This window comes from Urocampus carinirostris, chromosome 3 (assembly GCF_059441175.1).
Source record: "Urocampus carinirostris isolate Australia breed hairy pipefish chromosome 3, RoL_Ucar_1.0, whole genome shotgun sequence".
NCBI lineage: Eukaryota > Metazoa > Chordata > Actinopteri > Syngnathiformes > Syngnathidae > Urocampus > Urocampus carinirostris.
The window spans coordinates 47,820,887-47,848,509 of record NC_142351.1 but is presented as its reverse complement, the minus strand read 5'-3'; the positions used below and the strand labels follow the sequence as shown (position 1 = coordinate 47,848,509).

Genomic DNA, 27,623 nt, shown 5'->3' with positions numbered 1-27,623 from the left:
TGGCGATCTCAAAGCGCCCAATAGCGTCCGCCTCACAGGCAGAAATTTCTGGCCGTGATTCAGCCGCAAACGGCTGTGTGACCGGGCCTATATCCTAGTCGACAGGCATTGAGGGAAAATGTAGCTTATTGTAAAATAATTCTTTTGACCCGTTTATCTTTAGACACTCTGACATTTTAAGCTCTCGCGGGCCACGTATAAAAACCAACATGCCATGAATTTGAGGTAAAGCATTATGTCGTTTTCAGCCAGTATATGTTTCTGATACTAAATGATGCGTTTCTGTTTTCTAGGCTAAGCAATACCAAAAAGCAGGCAGTGCACACAGTGATGGGGATCTGGATGGTGTCTTTCATATTGTCCACGCTCCCAGCCGTGGGCTGGCACGATACCATCGACCGCTTCTACACCTCCGACTGCCGATTCATTGTGACAGAGATCGGCCTTGGGTTTGGGGTTTGCTTCCTGCTCTTGATTGGCGGTAGCGTGACTATGGGCGTGATCTGCATCGGAATTGCTCTCTTCCAGACCTTCTCCATTCAGGCAGGCCACAAAGCCGACAAAAACAAGTTCAACGTCCCCACCATTGTGGTGGAGGACGCCCAGGGCAAGCGTAGGTCCTCCATTGATGGCTCTGAACCTCTCAAGACGTCGCTGCAGATCACTTACCTGATCAGCGGCATTGTCTTCATCTATGACTTTCTAACTGGCTTCCCTATTTTGGTGAGTTCAATACTTGATTCTACCTCTTTTTTCCCAATGGCTAATGCAGCGCTTCTGCAATGTGAGATACTTTCTGAAGTGACTCAGGAAACTGTGCAATTGAATTTAATGGATGACGATAGCTGGTAATTATTTTCCCAAAAAGGGACAATAAAATGGCAGTCATTTGCACATCGTTTGCGGTTGTCAACAACGATGTTGGGTGAGGCACAGTCAGGTTTACAAATAAATGAACCTACATCTTATTCATCATTTGATTGGCGGAGCAACGAAGCAATATATAAACTGCTGCGTCTGAAAAAAAATGTTTTGTTGTCTTACATTGAAGGTGGCGTGCATCATTTGAAGTATACTTTAAGAAGTGAACGGTTATGTTTAGTAAGTATTTGTTAACAGTCCCCAAATGAGTTCAACAAGCCTTCATTTCTTTATTTTCACCGCGCCTTCCTGTTTTTATCTTACTTTTAGCAAAGCTGCTGAAGGCAGAGCCCAATAGAAAAGAAGAATAGGTGGTAGGGAAGTGCTGGAGGGTGATGTAATACTCATCCTTACAGATTTTTTTGCACTATTTGGAAGTGTATGCAAGAAAATAGCGGAAGTATAAAGAGGCTTTCTTCAAGTCACGTACAAATGTCAAACCAAACCCCAAGAAAGATGATTTTTTTTTTTTATCTGAGCGTGTCTAAGAAATGCATGAACTTACACGTGCACCATAAACGAACTGACAGACGCTACAATGAAGACACAAGTCAGGAGATGGCGGTAGCGGGTAAAAAAGTCTCAAATTCCGTACAGCTTCTTTACCTTTTGAATGAATAATATGGGCTGCTCCTCTTGAATAAAAGTATCAATAGATAAGTAATCCTCCATCTTGGAGAAACATAAAAAATATTACTAGATGACTTGACTTGCTGTTACACTATTGCTATTCCTATTGTTTGGGGCTAAGTTGCATCCCAAATCAAAGTCGTTGGTCTAACTATCGCCCTCTGTCATGAGGCAAGAGAACGGCGTGCCTCGCTCTGCATCTGCAGTTGCTCAGCACAGTGATAAGTTGCATACTAATCCATTAGTAATATTCATTATATTATGTAAAAAATCCGCAGTTTTGAAAAAGTGTAATCCAAAGAACTCAAACACCGAATAAATATAATCATCAACTGTATTTTCTAGACCATAAGGCATACTTGATTGTAAGGCGCACCCTCAGTTATTTACCCATACTACCTTTAGAGCCACTGCTGCTACAAAATAATGATCGAGGACATAAAGATTAGACGGACAGCAACTTGAAAATATAAAGGGACAGTGTGTTATTTCAAAACACTTTTAAGTTTGTTTACCCCCGAACTGAGTCAAAACAACCTGAAAACAAATGTTTTTTTAATTTATTTTTTATTTCAAAAATTTTGTTTTACTTAAAAGGGCCACTATATTATTATTATTATTATTATTACAATTATTATCATTATAAACATTATTATTATTATAATTATAGTCTTATTAAGTGCATTTAGTGGTAAAAAAACGCCATTTATTAAAAAAAATAGTATATTTACTTAAATAATGAGCAAAAATACAAGACCTATAATTTAGAGTGAATTTCCTTAAATACTTGTCAAAATAATTACGCAAAAAAGGAAATAAGTTTGGTAACTTAAAGGGACAGATTGAAATATTTAGAGCCTCTTAGTGGTATAGAATATTTAATTTGGTATAAAAACATTGATTTGAATACTAGGTTAAAATACATGAACATAATACTAATGTTATTTTTTTATAAAACAAATCAGGTTGAGAAAAGTGTATTTCTTTTACTTAGTGGTATCCCTACTTAAGTTCACCGCCATGTTTGTCTTCCAACCTTGCTTGTTCTGTGGCACCGCTTTTTGTTCGAATTTGACAATACAGTGGCATCTAGTGGTCAAATATTACACACTGGGGCTTCTACGTCCCAGTAGTTTGCATTCTCATGTGTAGCTTTCCTAGCACTCGTTTTCGATTGCACAACACAATACAGGCACATCTACATATAATAGTACACTAATACATGCTGCCCCTTTAAACATTAGAAATGGATGTGTAGCGAGAAATGACATTTTGTTAAACATTGAAACGAATGGTGGTGATGGTGCTCCTTGAAATCAAAATGTGTGCCCTGGTTTAAAGTAATAATAATAAGAAGAATACAGCCCTCACTGATAAAACTGACTGACGGATAATCATACAATGATCTGATGTTGAGATTTCTCATCAGTTCATTGTTGAGTGTGCGAGGTTTGCGAGCGGTTACTCAGACGTTAAATTGAGTTAATCATGATGAAGTAGAAGCATACAATAATGCTTTATTTTTCACACAAAGGTTAAATCTTTTGCATTTACTGTACTTCTGAAAGTAGGCCATCCTCAGCGCTTCTGGATAATATGTGCATGTTTACATCAAGTCATACGGGACATAGTCAAGGGAGAAAAAGGTTGCTAGGGAATGCAAGGGGTCAACCCCCATTTGTAATGTCAATATTCATCTTCCTGGGAACAGGAGTTCTAGAAACGCCACGTCAACGGGCCTTTCAGTCCGCCTGTCACAGTTTGGCGTGCAAATTCCCGCCTCGGGCTCTCATTTATTTTTCACAAGTCGGTTCATCACGTTTCCAGGCAGAACTGAGAGCGTGGGGCTAGCTTAAGACTGCTCGCATGATTCAGAAAAGGCATTTTTTGTAAGTGGTTTGATTGCTATACAGCTAAAGAAAACCCTGTTTCCTCATCCTGGTTGTGTTATTTGTGTGTATTTGTGTTTTGAACTATTTGTCAGCGGAGAATTTAAAATCGAAGCTTGTAGTTGTTTTTATATGATACTATGAAGCACACCACCCATCAAGAAGCTGTTCTACAATGATCAGGCGATAGATTTCATGATCATCTTCATTATCCCTCTAAGCCAGGGGTCGGGAACCTATGGCTTGCGAGCCATATATGGCTCTTTCTATGAGTACCTATGGCTCAGAGACCAATTTGATTGCATGCAAAAGTTCTCCATTTTGTTCAAAACCGGGAATGTCTATGCTATTCAGGTACACGTACGGCCAAACCAAAGCTAAATGCAAAGGAAACACATCGCAGTATATATAGGGCACGTTTTTCACTACAATTTACAGTCAAGGTGTCACACAAAAAAAGGGGGGAAAAAAACTCGTTTTGGCTGTACAACGCTAAAGAATCCTTTATTTAAAAGTTCACTATATAATCTGTGTTCAGTGTTCAGATACTTTATGATGAATCCACAGAACTGTAAATACGCCAAAACACCGGAAGAGAACTTAGTCATTTGATTGGGTGAGTGGGAGGGATGGGTGGAGCTATGCAAAAAGTACGAGCATTCCCTCCCATCTCTCGCCAAAGGTAAGCACATAAGGCTCCCTATTCTTAGAATGTTGTGACGTTTTTACAAAATAAATGCTTGCATCTGGTTTTGAAACCAATATGTATGAAAAAAAGGGTCAAAAGGAGTTTAACCGATCTTGAGTAATTGCAAGAAAGAGACAAGTTTAAAGTGGTCTGTTTGTTGAATTTGGGACAGGGGCTCTGGCATTATTCTCTTTTCATAATTTGTATCAAATCATCAAAAATAAATGTGCTGAAGACTAAGCTTTTGTCTGGGGCGCGGGTTTAGCAATTTAGTAAATTTGTCTCATAATATATGGTGTGGCTCTTTCCCAAAATAAAATTAATATTTTTTGCTTTTATGGCTCTTTGAGTCAAAAAGGTTCCCGACCCCTGCTCTAAGCTGTATAAGCTTTGTCCTGCCATCTCATGGATCAAAAGAGCAGTCTTTTTTCCAAGGTAGAATATTGTATTTGATCTGTTTCTTTGGGTATCATACTCGCTGGGTCTGACATTCATTGATTTTCTGATATATCTTTTGTATGGAATTTTGAGTATGTCTATCCTGCAAGAAAAAAATGGAATATTGGTAGATCTCCATTTGGTTTTACGTTGCAATGGGATGCTCTGCTCTCCGACATCAAATCTGCAACCTCATTCAAGTGTTCAAATCTAGGCTTGTAACCCACTTATATTATTTAGCTTAAGAATTATGTTGTCCTTACGGAGCTGTCAACCAGAAATTCCGTTATAACTTATTGTATATTCCATGTTTATGATGCCTGTGTATTGTCCGTTGATGCCCTTGCAACATCTATTGCAGCCTGGTCATCCTGAAAGGGGGATTACCTCAGGTGCAGCCCCTACTCAAGGTTTCTTCATTTTCCTTAAGCAGAGGTTTTTGAATTTGTCCTTGCCCACATGTAGGTTTTAGATCAGGGGATGGTGTAATTGTAGTCTGTAGTCAGTACAGCCCTTTGAGAATTATTGTAATTAACGGCTGTACAATTAGACATGATTTGACTTGATAGGAAGTTATGTAGGTATAAAGGTAGGTAGGTTGGTATGTAGGAAGGTGGTTAGGTAGGTTTGTAGGTAGGTAGGTAGGTAGGTAGGTGGGTACGTCAGGACTAAATGTAGTTAGGTAGTTAAGTAGGTAGGTAGGGTGGACATGAAGTTAGGTAGTTAAGTAGGTAGGTAGGGCGGACATGTAGTTAGGTAGGTAAGTAGGTAGGTAGGGAGGTAGGTTGGAAGTTAGGTTGGAAGGTATGAAGAGAGGTGGGTATGTAGATTGGTATGTAGTTTGAGCGCTAGAAAGGTAAGTAGGTAGGTAGGACATGTAGTTGGATAGAAAATGTAATTAGGTAGGTAGGTAGGTAGATAGTTAGGTAGGTAGGTAGATTTTAGATTGACTTGCGCACCTGTTCGCCCTAGCTGTTAGGCTGGTGTATGCTGTCAGTCAATCACAGTCAGACACACAGTCACCCCACCCATCACACCATCACACAAAGCCCTCCCTCACCTACTTCATGATAGCATTCACTGTGTGCTGTGTGCTGTCTGCTGCAGAACACAATGCACGATAGATCGATATCAATGACAATAAAGACAATTCAATTCAAAATCCAACAAGCAGTGATTAAGTAATAACTGAATCACGAAGTAGTGAGGTGTCTCATGTTTGTTATGGTATTGAATGACATTTTTTATCACTACGATGTGCCAAATATTACACACTGTCTCTTTAAGAAAATTTGACTAAAATTTTTACTTTACTAAAAATGTATTAAAATGTGTTAAATAAAATAAATAAAAAAGGTGCTTTGCAAAATCTTCCCAGCTGACTGAAAAAATTAGGAAGTCATATCTAAGGTTTGACTAAAAGGGAGCGGAGATAGAGAACAAGTTAAAGTTTAGTGAGGAAAAATGTTCTACAGAACAGGTTAGCTTGAAAGAAACTTATCCCAGTTTTCTCTTTTATGTGTTTTTCCTGGAATGCCATGTCTAATCTTGTTGTAAACAATGTTCAATATGTTTTTAATCAATAAAAATAAAGACAATAACTAGAGTAAATGGTCAGGATCTCAAGTAATCTCTCTTTGTGAAACTGTTACTTACCCATCTATCTCTTGTTTTGAGTAGCAAATGTTTTGCGAAAAAAAAAACAACTAAGCATTTTTATCATTTTAGGTTTAAAACACTCTAAATCTAATAATCTGCCTTTTGAAATAAAGTCTTGTTTATGTTGTGGAAAGTACTAATACGTTAATGTATCTGTTATTCGAATATGTTAGTATAAAAGCATACCGTATTGTTGGTACATGGGATCATAGTGATGGAAGGTTCTATTTCAGTGACGGAGCAAAATGAAAATAAAAAACCTCCCTGCGGACCAGATATAATGAGCTGTTTAAATGCATGGAGGAAAACAAACACACGGATAAATGTTCACGGATGCTCATATACATTTTTTTGATAATTCACCCGCTCGTAAATAGATTAGTGGTAGGAGCGAAATTCAATTTTACAATGAGAATATCCATAAATATCTAACATACATTTGTATTTTTTTTTGTAGTTTTGCGACCTCATTTGTTTGTTTTACCGTATATTACGCACTATAAGGCGCAGCGGATCATAAGGTGCACCCCCAAACAATAGTCTTTTTTCCTAAATAAGGCGCATCGCACTATGAAGCGCATGAAATTAAGACAAATTAATGCAATGCATTAATATGTGCCGTTGACCAAAATTGCAAAACGTTGTATGCCTTCGGAATCAAAGCTGGATAGCACGCACTACCAATAGACCATCAGTGGTATAGATGACATATAAAAAGACATTAGAGACAATCCTATTAGCACACTGCTTTTATGTTGCCACAAAACTGATTGCATTGAACATTTTGATAGGTTGAACAGTCTTTCCACTTCTTATCCTGTGCGTCAATACTCTCTCGGTTTAATATGTATGATGGAGTGTTTGGCCAGATAGAATTGTCACATTTCGGGTTTTAACGGCGTCGGCCAATCAGAGGCAAGTTTTAACAACACTAGCCAATAAAGGTGAGGCAAAGTTTGCAAGCAATGTGTGCGTGATGTATGCTGTCAGTCAAAAAGCCAGCTAAACAAATGACGGTACGATGCAACAGCTTGTAGCCTTAGCGACACGTAACATTGAAAATTATTTAATCAACTAAATCGGAGAAAAGTCAGAAGAGCACAAAGAAATGGTGATTGCCAGCAGGTGCTCTGTGGATTGTTATCGCGTTAGGTAATTGATTGATGCGGCGTTGGGTGTTAAAGTAATACCGAGGCTGCTATTCTGTTTTAATTTGTAGATCTACAGTTTGTATATTGTTACAGTCGTATACTCTTAATCGGTAAGGACAACGTCTCCAGGTAAGTTTGCATGTTACTATGATGAAGTTCTTACAAAAAAAAACTAGCCCAGAAAATACACTTTCCTTTTAAATTGAAAATCGCATCAAAATTGCTATACAGTTCTTAAAATTCGCAATTGAGTTTTCTTTTGCAAAATCGTGCAGCTATTTTACCCATCATTTAAACACTTTTAGAAATGTTTGGCACTGCCTTGTTAATACTTCGACATGGATGAGGAAGGATTTGACATACAACAGTCCTTTGAGCCATTGTTTGAGTCTCTGTTTATGTTGAGCTGGTGGAAGCGGAAGTGATGCAAGAAACCCAGAAGAAGTATTATTCCGCTACATTTTTCACCTTATAGCTCAAATAAACACAAATATCTATGTAGAACACTTCTAAATGAACCTATATCCGTTTTAGCCCTGTATTACATCTTTAATACAGTAACTTATTTATGAAAGAAAAACAAAAACAGAAACTGTCAAAACTTTCACCGCCATTACTCGGGTTCAATTCCCGTCCGTCCAATGTTTTGAAAGTTAGGTCAGCAATTTTATCAATTTTATCAATCATTCCTCAAATACAGTATTTTCGTAAAACATTGTAAGGCAATTCATACCTGTAATTACTGTATGCATCTGGGCATTCTTTGGTATATAAACTGCACCGGGTTTTAAGGCACACTTTCATATTTCTGGCCAATCCACGGTTTTTAGGTGCGTCTTATTTTCAAATAAAGAGTAATTTACTGTAACGGACATTCACTCGGTAAAGTCGGGTTTGTTTTGTGCTTTTGTGCGCAGGTGGTGAGCTTTGCCAGTCTGAAGTTTGATCGCTCCTACAACTGGATGGTTGTTTGCGTGCTTTGGTGCTCCATTGTGCAGTCCATCCTGCTTCCAATGTTCCTTTGGGCCTGCGACCGCTATCGGGCTGACATCCGCATGGTTTGGGACAAATGCGTGGCCATCATGTCCAATGACGAGGTGGACGAGGGTAAGTGAGTCGCCTCTCTTTTCCACTCCTGCCTTCCCAACATCTTTTTTCACTTCCCTTTCCCATGACCAAAACACATCTATGTGTTAGATGAGACTTGAATTTGGAAAGCTTGAACCTATGGCCATGTCCAATGTCTTGGTTTTAGTTGACCAATTTTTTTATGACGGCCATCGAGCATATTATCTGAAAATATTTTCTAGTTTTGTGTCAGTTTTTCACCCTAATTTGCTGTATTTTTTCACTGTATTGGTACATGATCATTCTCTCTCCATGCTTGAAAATATTTTTTCCATCTGTGGCCTCTTGTTTAACACACCCAGATACAAGCATGATAATGGTAAAATAGCTGGAATTTTAATTGACTAAAAAACCAATTATATATGTTTTATAGAAAAGAACACAAAAAAAGTGTCCTTTATTGTCATTATACAGGTATAACTGATTTGAAGGGTTTCTCCTTTTAGTACATGTTAAACAAATTACAAAGGTAAAGTTTTGCAAAAGGATAAAAAACACTCATATATGTATATATATAATCTATATATAATCAATGATGTACATAATCAATGATATATTATAAATATGTGAAACTCCTGAATGGCAGTTGTATAGTACATTGTACATTTAGGGCTTCCTAGTGGCATAATGAAACTTCATTCACTCGTAAGTCGAGAAATGTGTTCGTTTAATTTGTTTAGAAATCTATTTTACATAACATGAGCCTCACCTACAGGTAGCTGACATAATTCTCTGTCATCCTTCTGCTATGGTGTGCTTTTGTCTCTCAAAGCCTCCTTACTTTGTATACCTTCTTGTGCTAAATAGCATTGGTTTTCAGTTGCATAAACCAGGCATGTCAAACAATAGGCCCGCAGGCTGGATCGGGCGGCTGTATGAGTTAGTATGACCCGCCATAAATTTCTGAGTATGTCAAAAAAAGCCAGTCTCTAGGTCATTTCTATTAAAAGTTATGATTTTTTCACAAAAAATCAAACTAAATGCTCTCTTTCACAGCCAGATGGCCATCTTGAGTTTGTATAGTATGGTGAGTTGGTTCAGGTATCAAACTGCTTTCAATGAACTGTTAAAATTAACCAATTAACACGTTCAATGCCAAACATGCAAACCCTATTGTAATAAAATGTGTTTTAAAAGATTCCTTTCCATCTGTGTTTATTATATGTAGGGTACGTTAATAATGTAAGATGAATGATAAAGCATAATACTGAAAAACAAAGCTAAAATTATGGAGTGTACATTATTTTACTGATCCGGCCCGCCTGAGAAAAAAAACGTCTGGGTCCGGCCCCAAAACTAAACTTAGTTGGACATTTCTGCATTACGCAATACAGTGACATCTAATGGTCAAATAACACACACTGTCCCTTTAAATTGAATTAAAAATGTGAGGAATTTCTTACAGTGAAAAAATAGTATGCAACATTAACACACAGTTTGCCCTCTATTGAGTAATCTTCCGTATATAAAATGAATTAAAGAGTGTTTTTTCCTTCTTACAAAATAAACAGTTCAAAATAATATGCAAAACTTTATTCGTAAAAGAAAATTACACTACAACGTGTCTATGAGGGGACAAACAGCAGTGTTGAGTAAAAAGCCTACTGCTGTCATTTGTTTCACCATTTGTAGGAGCACCATTCTAGAAAAATGAAAAAAAAAATGTGATTGCCATATAAAGGCCATATTTACCTCGCAGCACTTTGTTCATTGCATTTAAGATGTTTCGGCCCACAAAAGCAGGACAATCAAATAAATGGTGCCTATTTATTTAGAGGGACAAGAAAACCAGGAAGAAGAAAAAAAATCACATCTTATACCATCGCCATTCAGCTCATATCGGCCTCAAGTCACCAAGAGATGGCCCTTGTTTTGTTTTTTTTAGATTCTACATTAAGATGATGGAGAGTTTCCTTCCTATTTTTTTCTTTATATTTGAACTGACACTTAGGTTATAAATAAAAAGCTTCTGGAATTCATGCTGTGGACTAAAGACGAATCCCTATTTTGTCTGATGTTGAAAGTTCATCATCATCCCACACAGTGCCCCTTCCTTTTGCCCTTTTCCTGCCACCTTTAAATGTTGAGCCTCCTGGTGTTCGCCATGAGAATTGCATGTTTTCCAGCTAAGGGTCAACAAAGCTAGCTAGTATTTTGTGTGATAATTAACACCTCTAGTTCTCTACTCTCTTTTTGCAGAGGGCTTGCCATGTATATTTCATCACTGTTGTATGTATAATGATTATTTAATGTTTTTAAATTATTTTTTTATGTTAGCCGCTGACTTGCATGTCCACCTGCCTGTGCAAAGCAAAAAAAAAAAAAACCTGCTAGCTTTCATCCCTTTGGCACAGTTATCCCTCAAATGCAGCATTTTACTGCCAAGCTCAACACATCTTAAATGAATTAATGCTATAATTCAGTGTTCTCAACTGGTCCAACTTGAGGACCCACCATTCCACCGTCATGACATTCTGCGACCCAAATGAATAAAAACAAAAAACTCCCACTTCTCAAATTGAATCTGCTTTGAAATAGGCACATACTAAAAGACATTCGTTATTCAGAATAAGAATAAAATTTGTAACTAAACATGGATGATTATTTAGCGATGTCGATAAAAACGATAAGTATACTGGTGAAAAGCTATAAATATGAAACTTTTAAACCATTTACTGCGCCTTCCAGTAGTGCTGCTGTGGCAGACACCCGTACACCAGTTTTTTTTTTCGACCTGATCGTTGTTGTCACTGTTTCCACATTTCCTTGCCCTGATAACAAATTTTATTTGGACCCGTTTTTAGGAAATCAAACGAACAAAATCACAATAAAATTAAATGTGGCATTATAACCATCTACTGTAACGGAGTGTAATTCACACTCCGTTACCCACCGAAAATGGGTCCGCGACCCGCTTTTGGGTCCTGACCCACCAGTTGAGAAACATCGTTTAATTTATTAAAGCGCAGACGCACCTTCCGGCAAGACATAGGTCAAATCAAAAGGCCAAGGCAATCAGAAAGCAATTGAACTTGTCTCTATTTTCTCTGCGTCTGTCTTTGTGTCTGTCTTGTGAGTCCGTTGCTATCTAACCCTGACGCTCGTGCTTTTCTGCACTTTGTAGAAAACAGCCAAGATGGAGGAATTCATGTCGACTTAATATATGACAGACCATTTGACTATAGCTCAGCGCCTGAAATCATGACCGTAGACCGTAATGCCAAGTATGAGTTCTCAACCTTAGAAAGGGGGGTCCCGCAAGGGTATCCAGTGAGGGAACAGCAGGAAGATAAAATGCAGTATTTGCAGGTATATTCTTTGATTAATTTTCTTCATTTCTTTATTGATTGCTTTTTTTGGACTTGATCACATGACCTCTTTTGAATGACACGCCATTGCTAATGTGCATGCTCAAACGGCACGGTGGGCCGTCATGTATGCCACCTGATTTCTGTCTGTGTGTGTGTGAGTCTATTTGCTTTTGAGGCGATTCTAAGCGAAAAATGCATTCTGGCTGGCCAATGTTTGGCAATAACACTCTAACACAAAGTAGCCGTCGCATGCAACATCACACTCTAACTGAAACCGAGCAATCATCAAGACGAGATCGAAGACGGAACTTTCGGTTTTTGTTTGAAATATTTTCACAAGTCGCTCATGCAAAATGACACAGGTACATTTTTATTGTTTTGTTGACAATGTGGCAGCAACCAATACGCACCAGCATATCGGAATGCATGATTCATTTAAGGTTTTTTTTCCTATTATCCCTATCATAAACAAATATAAGTAAACATTTGATCTTATTCTTAACTATATCTCAAATAAAATCTCAAGAAATTATGCTAAAACTATTAAACATGTCCGATTTGGCTCATTTCATGTATTTTATTCCTCCTGATGATAAAATGATATATTATCTCTCAAATATTTCACAAAAAAATATTAAAGAGCCGTCCGTCATATCAAATAGGCATTGGTAGTTTCAAGAGTTATCAGGATTTTGTGCCACAGATTTTTAATCTGGCCTGCCGATCCAAAATGGTCAAAATATAATGAGAATTTAGATAATTGTAAACAATGTACTACTAATAAAAATTTACTCATTGTCTTTTTGTGTGTCTACAACAAAAAAAAACAAGACTAAAAATAATACAAAATGATCCCAAAACTAAATGTCAAATGTTGTGCCTAAAAACAGGGGCCTATTATTTTGCTTTCATTCCTAAAAGAAATAAATACTATAAAAATACTACTACAATAATACTGTAATACAAAATACGATTAGAGAAAGATAAAAACATAAATACTACAAAAATACTACAAAGATACTAAAAAACACTACTATGGAAATACTTCAAATATACGACGTCAGTAATACTATATTACAAAAATACCTCTGCAGAAATATTACGACAGAGATAATAGAAAAATATGGTACAGAAATATGTTGACAGAAATACTACAACAGAAATAAACCTGAAACAGAAATAAAACAGGATTAGTAAATATCATCCAAAATGAGGATTTACCATTCAACACTGGTTTAAAGTGTTAACAAGAGGGTTCTTTTAAAGTAATTGATGTCAGAGATTGTTTATACTGTGGTGAAAATAATCTGATTCCTTCTCACTTTTGTTTTAATCTCAACAGCTCCTCTTTTGTCAGAGAGCATTTTGGGGCAACTCCCAAAAAGTGCTAATACTCTTTATTTTCTTAAATGACATCAAATGATTCACGTCAAAGTATATTACTGGTCTTGCATAACAACAAACGCTCGGTAACCAGATATGGGAAAAGTTCCTTTTTTGTTTCTTTTGTTTGTATAATGCTACAAAAATACTTCTGCAGGAATACTACAATGATACTACAAAAATACTACTGCTGAAATACCACATGAATCCTACAAATATACGACTACGGTACTGACACACAAATACTACATAAATCCTAGTACAGCGATGCAACTGCAGAAATACTACAATAATACTGCAAAAATACTACTTCGGAAACACTACAAAAGTACTACTATAGAAATACTGAAAAAAATGACTACTAAAGAAATACGACAAAAAACCTAGAGAAATACTACCAAAAGTATTGCTATAAAAATGCTACATAAATACAACAAAAATCCTAATACAAAAGTCAATAAAAATGAAAATGTAAAGAATAGAAAAAACAAAGGGAAAAAAATCAAGAAAAAGAAGAAGCAAGAATTGAATGAAAAAAGAAAGTAGAAGCAAGAAAGAATGTGGAAAAGAGGTGAAAGAACAAAACGAGAAAATGAAAAGAGAACAGAACAGAAGTGAAAAAGGGAAAGAGGGAAAATTAAAGTAAACAAGGAAAAGAAAACAAAGTAGAGAGGAGAACAAATAGGGGAAAAGGGCAAAAGAAATAGTGGGCGGCCTTAAAAAATACACACTGTCCCTTTAATGTCCTGTATACTTTTCCAGAATGCATCTCAACACTTTCTCATTTTGGGGGCTTTAATTCCAGCGTTGTTCTTTCCTGGAACTGTTTTCTTGTTCCATTGCAAACAGAGATGTATACAGTAGCCATCACTTCCTCCATACTTCATCCACTCTTTGTTGTTAAAGCGCCTGTCGTACAGAAATATTCAACAAAGATGATAAATGAAATATCACAAATAGAATAAGATTCTATTATAATTCCATTTCAATTATTTCAATATAACATTATAGCCTTTATGTGCGATTGCAATGTCCGGCCGATATCAAACTCACCCAAACGCATCACACGCACAACCCTCACTTCCCAAATAAGCATCCTGCATTTCACACCATGTGTTTGTCCGTGCTGCCCCCTGCTGTGTATTTTCCTCCACTGCATCGCTACTGTATCGTCTGCTGTCTCACTTTTTCTCTGAATTTCAACAAAAAGCCGTCACAAGAGTGCGGGCTGACATGAGCCCTGCAAATATGACGTCAGCTTGACAAATGGCTTCCTTCTCTGGCATAAATTGTCAGGGCAGAGGCCAATGTGAGTAGCTCGTGTTGAAGAGTACACGTTTGAATTGATCATTTACGAAAGAATTAACCCCACCTCGAAAACTTTTGGTCATATGGCCACCTTTCAGGCTTCAAACTGAGCTAAAAAACGTGAAACATTTTCAAAGAATCAATGACATTTGAGACACGTTCGTGAAATGAAACCAAAGGATTTCGACATGCTATATAATATTTACACTGAAGAAACTGAAAAGTAGGTGTGGGAAAAAGACTTTGTACAACCTTCTTTTGATGCGATCAGAGCCACAAGTGGTTTTGGGTAGTCTCTACAAGTTTTGCACATGTTGAAACATAAATATTTTTCCATTCTTCTTTGCAAAACGGCTCAAGTTCCTGAAGGTTTGGCGGGAATCGTTTGTGCACAGCATTTTTCAGATCTTTCCACCAATGCTCATAGGATTGAGGTCTGGACTTTGGCCTGGCTATTCTAGCACCTTTATTATTGTGAGTTTTAAACCATTCAATTGTGGATTTTGTTTTGGTTCGTTAACCAGTTGGAAGGTGAACCTGTGCCCCACGCTCAGGTCTCTTAACACTCTAACAGATTTTTTGCCAGAATCGACCTTAACTGGTGCCATCCAACTTCCCATCAATCTTTCCAGTCCCTGCTGAAAGAAATGAACTTCAGAGCACGATGTTGCCGCCACCATTTTTTTGCAATTGGGATGGCATTTTAGGGTGATGTGCAGTGTTACCCTTATGCCAAAAGTAATGCTTTGTGTTGAGCCCAAAAGTTCAATGTGGGTCTCATCTGACCTGAGCAGCTTGTTCCACATGTTTTTTGTGTCCCCCTTGCAAACTCCAAACAGGCCTTTTAGTGGTATTCTTTCAGAGTGGACTTTCATTTTGCCACTTGTCCATAAAGGGCAGATTTATGCAGAGTACAAGTAATAGTCTTTTCAGCTGTGTATACCTGCAGGTCACCCAAAGTGGTCACGGGTCTTTTGGTTGCTTATTTGATTAGTTTTTCCCTTATGTGGGTTGAAAGTTAAGAGGTACAGCCAGGTATTGGTAGGTTTGCAGTGGTTTAATGCTCACTCCATTTTGATATTATTGCTCACACAGTGCTCCAGGAGATGTGTAAATGTTCCAAAATTAGTCATTAGGGTCAGAATTTGATCATTCAGAGGTCATCAGGGAACTTCTAGATTCAGTTTGCCATGCAAAACAGAGGGGCAATATTTTTGCAACACCTACCTTTTATTTTTTTTCTTTGGAAATATAACAGAGTGTTTTAAAAAATTAGTTTCACTTCACGATTGTGTCTCACATGTTGTTGATTGTTTAAAAAAAATGTATTTAGTTTTTTACCTTTAAGTGTAAAGCCTTAAATGTGGCGATATGACAAAAAGTTATTGGGGGGGGCCAATATTTTCGCTAGGCATTGTATATGTACACACTGCTGCTGGTCATAATATGAGGAACAGTTGCACAATCTAGTGACATCCAGAGATTTCTTCATTAGGTTGGTTTCTATCTGAGAAGAGTTCATAAGTATTGAAAAGTCAGATTATTCTATAGGTACGAATGAGTGGTTTTTGAATGTATTTGTTATTATGTATATTTCTTGACACATAATCAAAAAATGGTAGAGCTATTTACCTTAATATTTACTTGCTGTTACGCCAACAGGTAAATTCACGTATACTTGCGCCCTCCGCTGTTTAATGTCACTTATTATCAATTGGATTTTTAGATTGTGTAAATGTTCTTAAGATGTGACCATATTTTTATTTACAGTCTTCTATCATTTACGTGTTAATTAACAGAATAACGAAACATAGAATTGTAACTGTGAAAAATGTATGTTTCTGAGGAAAATGGCAAGCTGCTCTTTTCCACATAGCATGCGCTCAAAATACAAATACCGCAGTGACGTCTGGAGAAATGAATCCACGTATTTGCCAACATTATTCATAAAATGCATAACAGGAGCACAACAGAAGGTTTACAAATACTTTATTGAATATTAACAGTGTATTCCCGGTATTTCAACTTTTTCACTCATAAATCAAGTCCTCAATTTATATATCCGAACTCCAGCGGAAGTTATCTATCAAAAACGCTGCACTTCTTTTCCAAGCATCAATGTCAATGTCAAGCCCTAAATTTATTTAATCCTCGAGGTCCGTTACGGCGGAAACCAACAATGACAACACAATAAAAAACATTCATGTTGCAATCTGGCACTATTCTCCATAGTTTTGTTGCCCTGGCACCTCATCTAGAAATATAGGGCTCACATTTTAAACGACGCGGCCCCCATTAGCATTTTCTTTTGGTGCAGTACTAAATATGTGCTTGTCTTTATAATCGCCATGTTGGATGGTCATTTGGTCCGAAATGACGTGACGTAAACAACTCGGGGCAAAATTCAAACCGACGCGTCTGAAAACAGCGTCAGGTGTGCGGTGGCATAGCGCAGGTGCCGTTCAGCAGCCAAAATTGGCGGCAGGTTTGTGCTGGCCATAAAAATGTAAAAAGTAAACGTAAAGTAGTTCACTTTAATCGACTATCGAGCTCTGTGGCTTAAAATCTCATTCAGCTTGTACAAAGACAACATTTGGCTTTGTTCCTAAATTTGAGCAAGCAGCTTTTGCTAAGGTTTGCCTTGTAGTCTGGAATTTTCGGTATTGTTCCTTGTGCTTTGTAGCACTCGTTTTCCGTCGCACTACACAATACGGAGAGATCTAATGACCAAATACTACACAGTGTTCCCATAAAGCAAGGGTTTAAAACTGAATTTACTTGGGGCCCGCCGGAGTTATGTTGCGGGCAAAGTGGGGCCATATTGGATCAAACATTTCACAGTTCTCAAATATCCTTTTTTCCCCACACAAAAGAACATCTAAAGATAAACAAATATTTTGTTTGTATTTAATTAAAAAAAATAGATTAATTATTTATAAATAAAATAATAAAACTAATATCGTAGGAAACCAGATATTGTATGTTAAATGAATTCATCTCTAACTTGTTCACTCTCTCTCTCTGTCTCTCCTAATTTTGTGTATGTTTGTCTTTTACATTTTTTTCCATGTCATGCTCTTTCTCTCAGGGTCTATTTCACTATTGACTATTTTTTCTCTCTCTCTCTCTCTCTCTCTCTCTCTCTCTCTCTCTCTCTCTCTCTCTCTCTCTCTCTCTCTCTCTCTCTCTCTCTCTCTCTCAATCCCTGTCTTTGTGGCTTTATCTCTCTTCCTGTCTCTTGCTGTCTCTTTCTCTATATCTATTTCCATCTCTCTATGACTTTCCCTCTGTTTCTGTCTTTGTGTGTCCGTCACTGTTTTTGTTTCTCTCTTTCTGTCGCTCTCTCTCTCGCCCTCTCTTTCTGTCTATCTCTGTCTCTGTTCATTTCCGTCACGTGCTTTCAATCGGAACGGCCAGCCAAGTACAATGACTTTCAAATACCGCGTTTAAAACCCACTTCAGACAGAACTTGCACTCCACGGAGTTAGGTTGTTTTTTTACCCAATTTAAGCCTTGCCCAACTGATTAGCACGTCCATATCAAACTCGCAAGGGCCGCACTGACGTCAAACTTTCTTTTTAAGATGGGGGCCTTAAACTGTGGTAAGCAAACCGCAGGTGGCTGACGGGCTGTGGGTCTGAGACCCCCTGCTTTAAAGTTACAAAGACACCGTCTTGTTGTCAGTAGCAAATTGAAATTAAGTTGGATAGTGAGAATTTTCAAGCGAAATACTAATACCGCCGTCTCTTTTCACACTGTTTTTCCTGCAGGTGCCCCCTACAAGAAGATACTCCCACGACGAAACCGACATGTGGACCATCGAGCGGATCCCCCCCTCCTTCCTCCCCAGGTGGGGCTCCAGCGAGGATATGATCACGAGTGGCCGCTACAGCTCCACCTTGCCGCGCCGAGAGAGGCGACGGAACAGCCTGGCCTCCTACCACGAGGAGAACCACCTCCTCCTCCTCCTCCATCATCATCATCGTCCTCCTTCTCCTCACCGACACCACCACCGCAAACGGCGGCGCTCTGAGGACACCTACTCCCTCAAGCGCTCGCCTCACGCTTACCACTACAGCGAGGACGACCCCCGCTGCTTCAGCCGCGACGAGGTCATCAGCTTTATTGACGAGACGCCTCTGCCGAGCCCCAGGAGGAGCCCCAGGCGGGCGTCCTGCACCCTCGCCCTCCTGCACGGCACCCAAGAGCGAGGCGCCCTGCCTCATTTTGCGCTCACGGACTTCGAACGCGAGCCTCAAGCTCTCGGCCGTCTTTCGGAACACAAAAGCGGCGCCAGGAGCTCGTTCCACGGAAGGGAGGCCGGTTCCTCCACCGGGGGAGGTTCGCCGGCTGACCTGGAAATGAAAGGGGGAAGGAACTGTTTTGTGATCACGCCACGTTCCGTTTCTTCTTCAAGATATATGACCTTCCGTTCGGATTCTGTCGGCTCGGCTCCCTGAAATGACAACACCCCTCCCTCGAAATGCGAGGGTATTTCTTTCCCTCTTGAGCCTAACCTTTCTTTTTTGACATTCCCAGACAATGTTAATCTTTCCCGTTTTGGCCTGTTTACCAAAAAAATCTTCATTGGTCAATGTGACCGGCTGCATGTTTGAACATTACACAAAAGAGTTTAAAATATAAAAAAATAAACAGAACCTTCGATTTCTTCCTTTCAGGGGAAAAATAAAGTTTACATGCTGGGTGTTCAGAAAGTCGCGGGGCACTTACTATGATTTTGTGAACATGACTCTAATAAACTGCTTGATAGAAACTGTGCATGTTGCACTGGTATAAATATTTAACACATTTTGAGTCACTTTTGATCCAGCAATTTAAAAAGTGTTGCAAAAAGACTGGAATAATTGCTGTTCTTAGCTTAACACTAAAAATCCATCCATCCATCCATCCATTATCTGCACCGCTTATCCTCAGTAGGGTCGTGGGGGTGCTGTAGCCCATCCCAGCTATCTTCAGGCAGTGGGCAGGGGACACCAGCCAGTATAAATATACCCCACTGTTAAAAGGTTTGGGGTCGTCCTGACTATTTTGTGTCTTCCATTAAAAAGTCACACATTTATTTATCGAATGAGTTGTTAAAAGTCTGTTCTTTTGCCCATACGAATCTCTTCCTTTTGTTGGCCAGTCTCAGTTATAGGGTTGACTTTGCCAATTGAAGGCCAGCATCTTTGCTTTGGATGTTGACACTGGTGTTTTGCGGGTACTATTTAACCAAGATTCTAGGACCCGTAAATTGTCTATTCTCAAACTAGTGACTCTGATGTACTTTTTGTTAGGTTGTGCCTCTCACTTCTCTTTCTTATCAGGTTAGAGCCTTTTTGTACTGTTCTCTGAAGGGATTAGTACAAATGATTGGAGGAAATCTTCATTTCCTCGCCAATTTCTTGCATGAAATAGCCTTCATTTCTCCGAATAAGATTAGACTGTCAAGTTTGACATGAAAGTTTTCTTTTTCTGGCCATTCTGAAAGTTTAATCGCACCCACAAATGTGATACTCTCGGTACTCAACTAGCTCAAAGGACGGTCAGGTGTATAGCTTCTCTAACCAGCTAACCAATTAACAGCTTTGCTAACAATGCACAGGGGTTTTCTGATCATCCATTAGCTTTGAAACACAATCAGCAAACACAATGTACTATTAGAACACTGGAGTGCTGCTTGCTGGAAATGGGCCTTTATACACCGATGCAGATGTTGCATTAAAAACATATGCTGCTAAAATTACTCATTTACCACGTTGCCAATCAACAGGGTGTATTTCTTATTAAATTCACGTTTAGTTTTACTGAAAAAACAGTTTTTCCTTCAAAAATAAGGACGTTTCTAACTGATCCCAAACTTTTGAATGATATTTTATATACGCAAACACAAAATTATTAACAGGTTGTAATGTAAATGTTACAGTTTTGTTACCATTTTAGACTGGTGTTGCAGCGATGCTAGATAGTATTTGAAATCTGCTCATGGTGTCTCAGACTCAACTTACTTAGGGTCTGTTGGAACTAGGCATGAGGCGTGAGGGCTGGCCAAACCACGTTTTCCTCCAAAAAAGATTTGATAAATGACTTCCACTGTTCTTAAATATCTTTTCAGACATTTTCTACACCAGATAAGATTGAAGTAAAAAAAAAAAACATTACAAATAAATGTGGTATTTTATCTTCATAATGTCACTTTTTAATTTCTTTGTGAATCACAGATGTTCCAATGACAATTTATATTCCTATTCCTATTAAAAGAAATTAAGACATTTGGGCTGCACTAACACAAAAGTGTCATGTGAAGACCGGTGTTCTCAAACTATCATCCCTGTGACCGGATGTGGCCCCTTGATCTCTGATATATTCCGTTTATTAAAAAGAAAATCAAAGCTTGAATTAACATGGATGGTTCTGGACACTATTAACACATTTTAGTGTTAATTATACCTCTATAACTTTGCTGTGCACACCATAAATTGTTTTAATTCGAAATTGCCTTTCAACACGCTTCTTCGGTGTATGTCATGAATTGGAACAGGAGGAGAACCCAAATGCGTGACATTTCTCACACAAGCTTTTATTTTACGGGAAATGGGGCAGTCATGCACGTTAACCCAAACGCCAGTGATTCGGCGATTTTTGGGCAGAAGACGTAGGGCAGACGTAGGGCAGCAGTGTGGCGTAGAATGACAGGAAGCCAGCGGCCAACGAGATCGATACCAATTGCACGGGCAAATATCGGACTGATGGGGTCGATACCGGACAGGACGGGACGGACAGGATTGATATCAAAATCGGATATCGAAATTAAACAGGACAAATTAGACGGGAACGAAACTGAAGATCGATATTAAACACGACAAAATAGACAGGAACAGGAAACCAGCAGGAAACCGGACAGAGTCAAAACCCACATCTTGCGAGTGGAGAGGTTCGTAGATGGATTGACAAAGGGTGAGTGAGAGCACTGAGCGTAAATAGAAGGGAAGCCAATCTGTTAACGAGCCGCATCTGGTGCCACTTGGGCGGGCCAATTGGGCGCCATGGCAACCGTGGCATTGTACACAACAAAAGAAAATACCACTTTAAAAAAATGTCGTTATTTGTCCACACACCAGTAAAAAAGGAAAAACCTTCGAAGAAGTAATTTCCTGCCCTTTGTGTTTGATTTACACAGAAAAGACAATACACTGTAGAGAGGGACTTTTAACACCACCAGTTGAAAAAAAGGTCGTAAAACTAGTAATCTTGCGAGGTGAAACATATAAACACTGGCTCATGTTAATCCAATACTGGCAACTTTGCAGTGCGGTTAGGATTCTGAGCCGTTCTGAGAATTATGATGACACCTCCATGTTACACTAGGTCCTTAGCTTGGCCTTTTGATTTTTGCATTCCGGAGATGGAATAAGAGCTTGCTCTGTCCACTCCACGCATCGGCCCGGTATTGCAGTACCTCCGGGAACGGTGTATTCGCAATGATCGCAACAAGGCTTTAGGGCTAGGACCTTAGCTTAGCCTTTTGGCTGAGAGTAAGTGTCCCGGCTCCTAGGCTTTGTAGCGTATAATGAACTGACCGATAACGGATAATGGATAATGAATAACGAAGATAGAACAATAACCCTTAAAAACCCCAAACCCCCCCCCCCACAAATGAATTACTAAACGGGATTTGAACCGACACCCGCAACCAAAAAATACTAATGTTACCCACTCGATCAAACTTGTGCGGGATCAGGAATGTCAAAAGGACTTCAATACAAATAAAAATGCCGGCTAGCAGCAGCTCTTGGGATTCTTCCGTGCGATCTGCTGGCTCAAGCTTGGACTAAAACTGACCCCAAAACGACCATTGCTAATCATTATGTTGGCTTTAAAACCACCACAGTGACTTTCTGAACACTCGTCATATTTCCAATGTGTATTCATTACATTTTCTTTTTGTTGGGGGCGGGATTTGGTTTTAGCGTTTACTGGAATTTGTAGTAAATATGAGTTCATTTCTGTGCTTTTTTCATCTTTAGGAGCACTTTGGTCGATCTTCTTTATACCGAAATGACCTTTTCCACTTTGTGTTCCGTTTTGCAACAGTGCAAAGGTCAAACATAAGTGTCCTTCTCTTAATGTGTTTTAGGGCAATGGCAAACATGTGTATATCATATTTTGTATTGGCACGTCTGCTGATATGACATGGTGAGTTACTTTGGCGTATATTGGAGGATCAAAGTGTGTTATATTGCTTCATTGTATTCATGCTTTCTTTTGTTTGTCTGGTTATTATGTCAAGTTCTGGTATTTGGAGCATAAATATCACTGTTTATTTTGTATTTTCGCTTTGAATTTATGTTATGGTTCACAGTGGGTCCAAATGGGAAAAGATGTCGGCAAGTTGAGCAGTGATGACTTACATACAGAGTTCTTACTTTGTTAACACCAACATGCTGTTTGTTCTAGCTTTGAATTAAATGAGATAAGATTCTCATTTAATGCCAATCCTGGCTAGCGCATGTAAAAGTTAGACTCCTATTAAGTTATCTTCAGCCCATTTTATCATTGATTATAACGCTCTTAATGATAAATCTTTTTACATCCAGCGTTAGCTCAACACGAGAAACAATTTAAGAATCCACACCATGTGTCTTCGTTGTTCATTTGTGGTACAGATTACTGAATAGATATTCAAGAAAAATAGATCAGGGGTGGGCAAACTTTCTGAGTCATGGCCTGCAGTGGGCCAAAAAAAAATAGCCCCGGGGCCCAACTACAGAGAAAAAAACATGATTGATCTTTCTCTATGAAATTATACCAAAAACCTTGGCAAGACATGAAAAAAAAGACCTTAAATCTATTCTTCCTCATGCATTTTTCATCAGATATCCTTGCATAAATCTACATATAAATGTAGTATTTCAGTTTATATTTATTTATAAATTGATTAATATCGAATTGGTTTTGAAACACCGAGAATCAAAGTAATTGATTATACGGTTTTTTTTTAGCACTACATTTTACTTTCACATGAGGTGGAAAACTTAAAAATCTAATTTTTTTTTCCTGTGATATTCAATGAACATATTTATGAATGAAATAAATACAAACTAAAAACAAAATATATGAGGGATATGAAAATGCTTTTTACACTTTTTTTTTCCCAATGAGGCAGGCGTCCAACATCAAGGGAGACTGGGGACAATGTCACGACCGGTTCGAGCAATGGACTCAAATGTGTAACGTTTAACACAATGCTTTATTGAGGGATCGGGGAAGTCAGGGCGAGTGGAAAAAACAACAGCGATCCAGTGCTCGCTGGGCAGGAGGAGTAAGAAGCCCTCGCGAAGGAAGCGTGGTCGGAGATCGGAAGCAAGTCGGGTAGCCGGGACGGAAGAACGGAGCATTGTCGGAGATCGGAAGCAAGTCGGGTGACTGGAGACGATCGAAAAGCCAGGGACAGACGAGCAGGATACGGGACAGGACGGGACAGGTGGGAGCCAGAGTAAAAAATGCTAGCCTTGCATGTGTGGAGGTTTGCTGACGGACTGACCAGGAGTGAACGAGAATGTTGTGTTTAAATAGAAAGAGGACTAATTAGGGAATAAGTGGCAGCTGGGGCTAAACGCGTGAACGCAGGTGAGAGCAATTGGCACATCATGACAGACAAGAGTGGCACCAAAACAAGCGTTCCTTTTTTACCATTATACTCAAGTAATTTTTACGAATTTAAAGATTAAATTTTTGTCACAAGAGAAAGGTTTTCTCATTCAAATTCGGAGTCTGCAGAAATGCTGTTTGTTTTGATATCTGCAAGACGTTTGGTTGACCAACTTGGGGTCATTTGCTGATAGTGCAACTTTCTATTGGAAGTGAAAAAAATCTGAATTTGGGCCAGAAAGTAAGTTCTATATATAATCATTATACATTTTTACAATTTCACCAAACTAAAAAAGGCTATAAGTTGTAGTTTGACCACCCTTGGAATAGAGTATTGGAGCAACACCAGTTTAGTGTACACAAGCAACACTCTGAAAAGTGTTTAAAGATCAAAACAACACTCACAGGCAATTACGTTTTGTCAATCCAACAATAATAATTTTGCTTTGAAGAAGAAAGTTTACGCGGATCATGGAAAAAATTACATAAAGGCCCGAATCTCGGCCTTCAGTTGGAGACCACCAATAAATAAAAATTGGAAATAGAATTTATAAATTACACATATAAGAAATAAATTGGGATTCACTGAAGAGTATCACTACTGCACCAGCTTTGTTTACTGTGCCTAGTCATTAAAAACAGAAAACTAAGGAGTTGTATTGAATTCAGGAAGCAGTGGAATTGGAGTCCATAATGACAGTGTAAGGAGGTCTTAAAGGGACGCTATGTATTAATTAAAAACAACTCCATTGATTTGAATAAAACACAAAAGTAACTAACTGGACTATTATATTTTGATGACACGTGGGTTGTCAATCGAGAATTTATTTTACATAACATGAACATAAAAAAAATAAACACGGTTAAATGTGTTATGGTCACATTAAGTCTCTGTAGTTTGTCTTCTTCCTTGCGCTTTTTGGTTGCACTAAACCTTACAGTGACATCTAGTGGTCAAATAATATACACTATCCCTTAAAAGATCAAATGTAATGAAACATTTGTCACTTTTAAATAATAAATCTAACAAGCAGGCTATATTTGGATGGTCTATAGCTATAAAGAAAATAAAGAATGTTTAAGTATCGATGTCCACATTGTACATCTGGTGACAATCATCTTTTAGCTGTTGTTTATATTTTTCTCCATTTTTTTCACATTGTTTACCTTTAACGCTGACAATATTCAGTACATCAATGGGCTTGAGGGTTTTCATTAAAGGTCGTTTGTTTTCTTGTATTTTTGTAAAGCAGTGTTTGTTTTCTGACCTATTATTTCCTGCTTATAAGACCAAACAGACAACATTCCCCATTTAGTTTGGTCATAATGTACAACTTGTTTATAAACCGTGTTTCAAACAAAGTTGTCGGAAAGTAAATGAAAATGTTGGACTTCCTTTTTTTAAGGGCAAGGGCCTTGAACTATTTTGTGACAAATCTCAAGCCATCTTTCAAGTCCGAATTAATTAAAAAAAAACAGACAAAAATGGGCCAGCGTCGGTTCATAAACTGCTCAGGATGCAAATTCTCTTTCAGGGCCCCCATATTTTTTACGATGTGACACTAGGGAAACCCTGATTGGACGAACTACATATCCTGTTACACACACATGTGACACTTTAGGTCGGATTAATATGAAAACACTAACTTTTCGATGTAATGCCTCTATTTTTTTTATTCATACAATAAGTTTGGGAATTCGACTATATTTTTGGAGAAATATTTTATCCGCTAGGAGTATTTGTTCACATCTCTGGTAAAAAAAAAGAAGAAAAAAAGTTTTTCACAACACGTGCCCCTTGAGCTATCTATTTTTTGTTTGTTTTTTGTAACAACAATTTGTATACATGTTAAGTATTGTAGCCTTTAACACACAAGACTAATTCATTTCAATTAATTTTAACAACTTTTTTTCCATGTGTTGAATTTCCTTTTTTTAGGATTTGTTTCCAGGTAGAGAAGACTAATTTTAAATTGTAAATCAGTTGAAAGTCCTTATTCAACTACTTAAATATGTCTTCTTAAACATGTTTACGATTTGCGTCTGATAAGATATTAGCTCGTGTTGTATAAGGATTTGGCACGACTAACCATTGTTAGCGGGTGAATTTTGACACTGTGATCTAACTCAGTCCTGACCACCAAAAAAAGGAGTATGGGTCAATAATACATCTTAACAAACATCATGTGTATCCACAACCATATATTCAATTAGTGTTCTGATTTCATGGCCCCTAAGACACATCGGTTATCTCTTTTTTTAACTTTGAAAATGGTTCACTGGAGACCCTAAAAAACCCGAGGGTCAAATAATAAGCCCCACAAGGCACACCGTAAAGACACTTCCGTTATTATCGGCCAACAACCACTGGCAACCCGAGCAGTTTTGATACCGACATTGCAAAACGATTGCACAACATCATCAAATGAGGACACAACTATCAAGAGTACCCCAGTAGTTGCATGTTTGTCCACCTAACACATATTTTTTTACAATCGTCTTCTGTATTCCAACACATTTGTTATTGCATCATCAATCACATCCCTTTCAGAGAACCTTGTATTGTATTTGCAAACTGAATATCTTATTTTGTAACATACTGGCAGATTTACAAGTCAATGAATGACGTTTCGTTGTTATGAGTTCTTAGATGACGACGTGGTTTATAAAAGGTCTTGACTGATTAAATTCACAAGGATACACGAGTGTGTTTTTTACTTGCATCTCTTCGACGTTAACTCTTTTCAAGTTACAATGCAAGTCAGGGTTTCGGAACAACTTAAGAGTCCAATCGACAGTTTGCAACAACGTAATGAGTTTAATATTTGAGGCCATGTTTGGATTTAATATAGGGTTTTTACTTAAGGTGTAGTGAAAACAATTCTCAAGGTGATATTTATGTATGGGCCTGTTGAGATCTGTATTTTTAACAGGACAGAATTAATACTTTGACCATAACTGTTTTTCAAACTCTTTGAGACGATGCACAATTTTTCATTAAAAAAAAGAAACACTGGAAATGTTTAATAATAATATTCAGTACTACTATAATCTTTTTAAGCTTACTTTTTTAAATTGAAAGAATAAAAATGTTATTATTATTTGTAGTCACCATGGGTCATGAGGTAATACAGGTTTTTAAATTTGGTTTAAAAACATTGCTGTAATTTCGGGTTTTACTATATTTTCAACCTTTTTTTCCCATTTTTAATGTATTTGACCTGTAATTTTCCAATAAATTATAAAAAATAATACTGAAAATGAAAGAAAGAATAGTTTGCCAGTGGAATATTTTATTACTACCTTCTAATGTTTTTGTTTTGGTAAAATAAGAAGCTAATACTTAAAATCTACAAACGTGCACAATTTTTACTTTGTTTGATTTATTTTATTATTATTTGCAGTTTGACCTGAAACTGCATGATGTAACTAAAAATACCCCTTTACTTCCTCATGAGAAGATAAT

General features: G+C 37.9%; 1 protein-coding gene and 1 pseudogene across 1 annotated transcript in view; both read left to right on the top strand.

Moving 5' to 3' along the window:
• gpr153 (G protein-coupled receptor 153) overlaps window positions 1-26,859 on the top strand; it is a 64,333-nt gene extending 37,474 nt beyond the window's left edge. Inside the window, exons 3-6 of the mRNA XM_088332115.1 lie at window positions 294-723; window positions 8,294-8,483; window positions 11,629-11,813; window positions 18,277-26,859. Of these exons, the coding sequence (XP_088188241.1) occupies window positions 294-723; window positions 8,294-8,483; window positions 11,629-11,813; window positions 18,277-18,966 (1,495 nt within the window). The 3' untranslated portion in view covers window positions 18,967-26,859. The remainder of the gene's footprint in view (window positions 1-293; window positions 724-8,293; window positions 8,484-11,628; window positions 11,814-18,276) is intronic.
• On the top strand, window positions 21,855-21,987 carry LOC148369887 (U2 spliceosomal RNA; annotated as a pseudogene).
• Window positions 26,860-27,623: the final 764 nt, after the last annotated feature.